Source organism: Electrona antarctica, assembly GCF_951216825.1.
Source record: "Electrona antarctica genome assembly, contig: scaffold_72, whole genome shotgun sequence".
NCBI classification, from domain to species: Eukaryota; Metazoa; Chordata; class Actinopteri; order Myctophiformes; family Myctophidae; genus Electrona; species Electrona antarctica.
The window spans coordinates 550958-558451 of record NW_027638235.1 but is presented as its reverse complement, the minus strand read 5'-3'; the positions used below and the strand labels follow the sequence as shown (position 1 = coordinate 558451).

At 44.7% G+C, this 7494-nt stretch overlaps 1 protein-coding gene across 2 annotated transcripts in view; it reads right to left on the bottom strand.

Annotated features, from left to right (window-relative positions):
• tedc1 (tubulin epsilon and delta complex 1) overlaps window positions 1-4004 on the bottom strand; it is a 49533-nt gene extending 45529 nt beyond the window's left edge. The window contains exons 1-3 of one of the 2 annotated variants that reach the window (XM_079531121.1): window positions 3395-4004; window positions 2471-2609; window positions 854-938 (exon numbers count right to left, since the gene is read on the bottom strand). In XM_079531121.1, the coding sequence (XP_079387247.1) occupies window positions 854-938; window positions 2471-2605 (220 nt within the window). In that variant the 5' untranslated portion in view covers window positions 2606-2609; window positions 3395-4004. The remainder of the gene's footprint in view (window positions 1-853; window positions 939-2470; window positions 2610-3394) is intronic. The other variant, XM_079531120.1, reaches the window with a different exon arrangement.
• Between the last annotated feature and the right edge of the window lie 3490 nt (window positions 4005-7494).

Below are 7494 nucleotides of genomic sequence, written 5' to 3'. Positions count from 1 at the left end.
GGTGCTAGGCCCTCCTATATTCAGCTATAGTGTAGATTTATAGGGCGCTAGCCCCTCCTATATTCAGCTATAGTGTAGATTTATAGGGTGCTAGCCCCTCCTATATTCAGCTATAGTGTAGATTTATAGGGTGCTAGCCCCTCCTATATTCAGCTATTGTGTAGATTTATAGGGCGCTGGCCCCTCCTATATTCAGCTATTGTGTAGATTTATAGGGCGCTGGCCCCTCCTATATTCAGCTATAGTGTAGATTTATAGGGTGCTAGCCCCTCCTATATTCAGCTATAGTGTAGATTTATAGGGTGCTAGCCCCTCCTATATTCAGCTATTAGTGTAGATTTATAGGGCGCTAGCCCCTCCTATATTCAGCTATAGTGTAGATTTATAGGGCGCTAGCCCCTCCTATATTCAGCTATAGTGTAGATTTATAGGGCGCTAGCCCCTCCTATATTCAGCTATAGTGTAGATTTATAGGGTGCTAGCCCCTCCTATATTCAGCTATAGTGTAGATTTATAGGGCGCTAGCCCCTCCTATATTCAGCTATTAGTGTAGATTTATAGGGCGCTAGCCCCTCCTATATTCAGCTATAGTGTAGATTTATAGGGTGCTAGCCCCTCCTATATTCAGCTATAGTGTAGATTTATAGGGCGCTAGCCCCTCCTATATTCAGCTATAGTGTAGATTTATAGGGCGCTAGCCCCTCCTATATTCAGCTACACAAACATTAAATCCCATTGACAATAAATGAAGAATTGTACGTCATATGTGTCTTCTGAGCAAATAGACTTAGAATGTTACGTCATGATGATGTAAGAGCGCCCCTCACTTCACACGGGTGTGATTTTTACAAACCTTGTGTTTCCTCTTCCTGTGCTCCACAGGAAATGACCTCAGCTTTACACAGGATGTTGAACAACAGATTCCAAAACTCCTCCTCCTGAAATGACGCACACACACACACACACACACGCACACGCACGCACACGCACGCGCACACAGACACGCACACACACAATGTACACACCAGCTGTCAACAAACGATGTGCAACCCAGATTCGGCACAAATAAGGGACTAAAATAATTTCGCTCCTATGCCACCAAAATGTGGAACGCCCTACCAACAGTCGTTAGGACATGTGAATCACATGACTCCTTCTCTCAAAGGGCACCTACGGACGGCTGCAATTCGAAACTGGCCCCTGTAAAATCTGAATCCACAGATCAGGGTAACAGGGTAACCTACCAGCTGTGCTCCAGGGTATCAGGGTAACCTACCAGCTGTGCTCCAGGGTATCAGGGTAACAGGGTACCTACCAGCTGTGCTCCAGGGTATCAGGGTAACAGGGTACCTACCAGCTGTGCTCCAGGGTATCAGGGTAACAGGGTAACCTACCAGCTGTGCTCCAGGGTATCAGGGTAACCTACCAGCTGTGCTCCAGGGTATCAGGGTAACAGGGTACCTACCAGCTGTGCTCCAGGGTATCAGGGTAACCTACCAGCTGTGCTCCAGGGTATCAGGGTAACAGGGTAACCTACCAGCTGTGCTCCAGGGTATCAGGGTAACAGGGTAACCTACCAGCTGTGCTCCAGGGTATCAGGGTAACCTACCAGCTGTGCTCCAGGGTATCAGGGTAACATGGTAACCTACCAGCTGTGCTCCAGGGTATCAGGGTAACCTACCAGCTGTGCTCCAGGGTATCAGGGTAACAGGGTAACCTACCAGCTGTGCTCCAGGGTATCAGGGTAACAGGGTAACCTTCCAGCTGTGCTCCAGGGTATCAGGGTAACCTACCAGCTGTGCTCCAGGGTATCAGGGTAACATGGTAACCTACCAGCTGTGCTCCAGGGTATCAGGGTAACAGGGTAACCTACCAGCTGTGCTCCAGGGTAACAGGGTAACCTACCAGCTGTGCTCCAGGGTATCAGGGTAACAGGGTAACCTACCAGCTGTGCTCCAGGGTATCAGGGTAACCTAACAGCTGTGCTCCAGGGTATCAGGGTAACAGGGTAACCTACCAGCTGTGCTCCAGGGTATCAGGGTAACAGGGTAACCTACCAGCTGTGCTCCAGGGTATCAGGGTAACAGGGTACCTACCAGCTGTGCTCCAGGGTATCAGGGTAACCTACAAGCTGTGCTCCAGGGTAACAGGGTAACCTACCAGCTGTGCTCCAGGGTATCAGGGTAAAAGGGTACCTACCAGCTGTGCTCCAGGGTATCAGGGTAACAGGGTACCTACCAGCTGTGCTCCAGGGTATCAGGGTAACAGGGTAACCTACCAGCTGTGCTCCAGGGTAACAGGGTAACCTACCAGCTGTGCTCCAGGGTATCAGGGTAACAGGGTAACCTACCAGCTGTGCTCCAGGGTATCAGGGTAACAGGGTAACCTACCAGCTGTGCTCCAGGGTATCAGGGTAACAGGGTAACCTACCAGCTGTGCTCCAGGGTATCAGGGTAACAGGGTAACCTACCAGCTGTGCTCCAGCCGTGTTGAGTTTGGCTCTCCTGAAGGATTCTGCAGACGGAACACGGACCACGCCCACTGCCGAGAGCAGTCTGCAGAGAGCCGCTACCGCAACCCTGACGCCCCCCGCAGGCCTCTGCATGTCACTGCAGCACGCACGCACGCACACGCACACACACACCAATATTACATTAGGTTGCATGTATACAGTGTATGTAATCAGGCAGTTGTGGAAAAAGAATCTTAATTTCCCTCAATGTCTAACATAAAAATCTACACTTTGCTGATTTACAGAACGAATAAAACACTAAGGGTCACCCACCCTTAGTGGGTCTTAATAAAGACCTTGAACCTTGACCTGCCCCTGGCAGCTAAATAAAACACTAAGGGTTGCCCACCTGCCCCTGGCAGCTAAATAAAACACTAAGGGTTGCCCACCTGCCCCTGGCAGCTAAATAAAACACTAAGGGTCGCCCACCTGCCCCTGGCAGCTAAATAAAACACTAAGGGTCGCCCACCTGCCCCTGGCAGCTAAATAAAACACTAAGGGTCGCCCACCTGCCCCTGGCAGCTAAATAAAACACTAAGGGTCGCCCACCTGCCCCTGGCAGCTAAATAAAACACTAAGGGTCGCCAACCTGCCCCTGGCAGCTAAATAAAACACTAAGGGTTGCCCACCTGCCCCTGGCAGCTTAATAAAACACTGTGGCTATATAGAAGTGTCTATTTGTACGTTTTGATGAATTGAACAAGGTGGACCCTCTTGTAAACAAGTGTAATGCTTAATTGGGTCGTCCACTCACAGTTAACAGTCTTGTGCTTGAAATGTACTGTAATTCTGCAAACTGTTAATAGATATTTCAATCAAAGACTAAGGTTGTCATCAAGTGTCTCAACATGTAAACAGTGAACATGTAGAGGATTCACTCACCTTCTACTACAGCAACTCCAGAGAATTAATTATAAAGTATAAAAGTGTTAAATATGAATTCTACCGTCATGACGGTTGAGTTTCCGCGCCGCCGCCGTGGCCGCGCGCGCACGCGCACGGGAAACTGTTAAAAAAACTGTCAACATCCGTGTTGCCAGGTCGCGTGAGAGAAACAAGCAAGCAACCAGTTCCATGAAAACAAGCCCAGAAGAAAGCGACTGTAGTTTACTATACTATAGGGCCATTTGGCCAAAATAGCAGATCTACAAACTACAAACTGTGTGAGCTGTGAACTGTTGTGAGCTTGTACATCTGATATTTAAAAATTGGGGGGAAAAAAATGACAAATGTGGAATATTTTTTGAATTTCTCTAAAACAACACAAAATAATAATCTTGTATTGGGGGTCCCTGGGGGGTCCCTGGAGGCACAACATAGTTTTAGATGTTAAAGGTATTTTATTATAATGTGACAAAATTCATCTGGACAAGGAAATGTGTGAGACTCACTGGGTGGAAACAATATTAGGAATCAAGCACAAATATACTTTAGAAACAAGACCAAATAAACAACTACACTTTAGAAACAAGACCAAATAAACAACTACACTTTAGAAACAAGACCAAATAAACAACTACACTTTAGAAACAAGACCAAATAAACAACTACACTTTAGAAACAAGACCAAATAAACAACTACACTTTAGAAACAAGACCAAATAAACACTACACTTTAGAAACAAGACCAAATAAACACTACACTTTAGAAACAAGACCAAATAAACAACTACACTTTAGAAACAAGACCAAATAAACACTACACTTTAGAAACAAGACCAAATAAACACTACACTTTAGAAACAAGACCAAATAAACAACTACACTTTAGAAACAAGCCCAAATAAACAACTACACTTTAGAAACAAGACCAAATAAACAACTACACTTTAGAAACAAGACCAAATAAACAACTACACTTTAGAAACAAGACCAAATAAACAACTACACTTTAGAAACAAGACCAAATAAACAACTACACTTTAGAAACAAGACCAAATAAACAACTACACTTTAGAAACAAGACCAAATAAACAACTACACTTTAGAAACAAGACCAAATAAACAACTACACTTTAGAAACAAGACCAAATAAACAACTACACTTTAGAAACAAGCCCAAATAAACAACTACACTTTAGAAACAAGACCAAATAAACAACTACACTTTAGAAACAAGACCAAATAAACAACTACAAGACCAAATACACAACTACACTTTAGAAACAAGCCCAAATAAACAACTACAAGCCCAAATAAACAACTACACTTTAGAAACAAGACCAAATAATCAACTACACTTTAGAAACAAGACCAAATAAACAACTACACTTTAGAAACAAGACCAAATAAACAACTACACTTTAGAAACAAGACCAAATAAACAACTACACTTTAGAAACAAGACCAAATAAACAACTACACTTTAGAAACAAGACCAAATAAACAACTACACTTTAGAAACAAGACCAAATAAACAACTACACTTTAGAAACAAGCCCAAATAAACAACTACACTTTAGAAACAAGACCAAATAAACAACTACACTTTAGAAACAAGACCAAATAAACAACTACACTTTAGAAACAAGACCAAATAAACACTACACTTTAGAAACAAGACCAAATAAACAACTACACTTTAGAAACAAGACCAAATAAACACTACACTTTAGAAACAAGACCAAATAAACACTACACTTTAGAAACAAGACCAAATAAACAACTACACTTTAGAAACAAGACCAAATAAACAACTACACTTTAGAAACAAGACCAAATAAACAACTACACTTTAGAAACAAGCCCAAATAAACAGCTACACTTTAGAAACAAGCCCAAATAAACAGCTACACTTTAGAAACAAGACCAAATAAACAAGTACACTTTAGAAACAAGCCCAAATAAACAGCTACACTTTAGAAACAAGCCCAAATAAACAGCTACACTTTAGAAACAAGACCAAATAAACAAGTACACTTTAGAAACAAGACCAAATAAACAAGTACACTTTAGAAACAAACCCAAATAAATAACTACCGAAAGTCGCTTATAAAAAGCGGACATGGCAACACTGGTCAACACATCCGGGTTTGGTGTTACACCGACATTTGTGTCCAATCGAAGACGGAGGACGTAGAACACGTGACGACGTTCACCGCGGTAAAAAGCGCCCCCTTCTGGTTACACAATTCCTTAGGACGCCGATTGCGGTGTGACACACCGTCGTCAGGGAGGGACGGACGTCACCACGGGGGGTTAGTTTCGATTGGCTGACGTGAATGATTGACAGCACGTTTGACCAATCACAACCGTGAGTGATGAATTTAACCGTTTTCTTCTATTTTGTGTGCATTCTGAATTTCTGTCTGTGTGAGTTTTGTATTTCACTAATAAAACAAGGTTTACTTCAATGTATTTCAATATTATTTAATACGTGTGTATGTGTATCTTTAAATGTATTCATTGTATTATTATTTAATAGGCTACATACAATACAATATCTTTAAATGTATTCATTGTATTATTATTTAATAGGCTACATACAATACAATATCTTTAAATGTATTCATTGTATTATTATTTAATAGGCTACATACAATACAATATCTTTAAATGAATTCATTGTATTATTATTTAATAGGCTACATACAATACAATATCTTTAAATGTATTCATTGTATTATTATTTAATAGGCTACATACAATACAGAGAAGTCATATTAAAGTCTGTCTTATTGACACCTAAAAGACACCTGTCTTGTCCGTGTTTAATGGCCGCCCGTCCGCCCCAATTGCATTTCCAATGGAAGTCTATGGTTTGACCAAACATGTTTTGTTTAATTAGGGGGGAGGTGGGCAGAACACAGCCATCAAACAAAAATGTTTGGTCAAACCATGTGATTTCCATTGGAAATGCATTGGGGCGGCCATTAAACGTGGACAAGACAGGTGTTTTATAGGTGTGAATGAGGCCACAGATGACATTTATTGATGCTGTGATGTGAGTCCTCTCAGTCAGCAGGCCGGGCAGGGCAGGGCACTATGGGCTCAGTCAGAAGGCCGGGCAGGGCAGGGCACTATGGGCTCTGTGATGTGAGTCCTCTCAGTCAGCAGGCCGGGCAGGGCAGGGCACTATGGGCTCTGTGATGTGAGTCCTCTCAGTCAGCAGGCCGGGCAGGGCAGGGCACTATGGGCTCAGTCAGAAGGCCGGGCAGGGCAGGGCACTATGGGCTCTGTGATGTGAGTCCTCTCTGTCAGCAGGCCGGGCAGGGCAGGGCACTATGGGCTCTGTGATGTGAGTCCTCTCAGTCAGCAGGCCGGGCAGGGCAGGGCACTATGGGCTCTGTCAGCAGGCCGTGCAGGGCAGGGCACTATGGGCTCTGTCAGCAGGCCGTGCAGGGCAGGGCAGGGCAGGCCGTGCAGTGCAGTGCAGGGCAGGGCAGGGCAGGCCGGGCAGGGCAGGGCACTATGGGCTCTGTCAGCAGGCCGTGCAGGGCAGGGCACTATGGGCTCTGTGATGTGAGTCCTCTCAGTCAGCAGGCCGGGCAGGGCAGGGCACTATGGGCTCAGTCAGCAGGCCGGGCAGGGCAGGGCACTATGGGCTCAGTCAGAAGGCCGTGCAGGGCAGGGCACTATGGGCTCAGTCAGCAGGCCGTGCAGGGCAGGGCACTATGGGCTCTGTGATGTGAGTCCTCTCAGGCCGGGCAGGGCAGGGCAGGCCGTGCAGGGCAGGGCACTATGGGCTCAGTCATGAACAAAGTTAAACATTGTGCATATTTAGGATTCAATACACAACTCTACGAATCAGGCGTATGTCCGCGGTGTCTGACTATATATGCTTCTGGTGTTTGGCTGGGGGTTCTGGGAATATACTAGTTGTAACAACGTGCATCACATTGGGGGTTCTGGGAATATACTAGTTGTAACAACGTGCATCACATTGGGGGTTCTGGGAATATACTAGTTGTAACAACGTGCATCACATTGGGGGTTCTGGGAATATACTAGTTGTAACAACGTGCATCACATTGGGGGTTCTG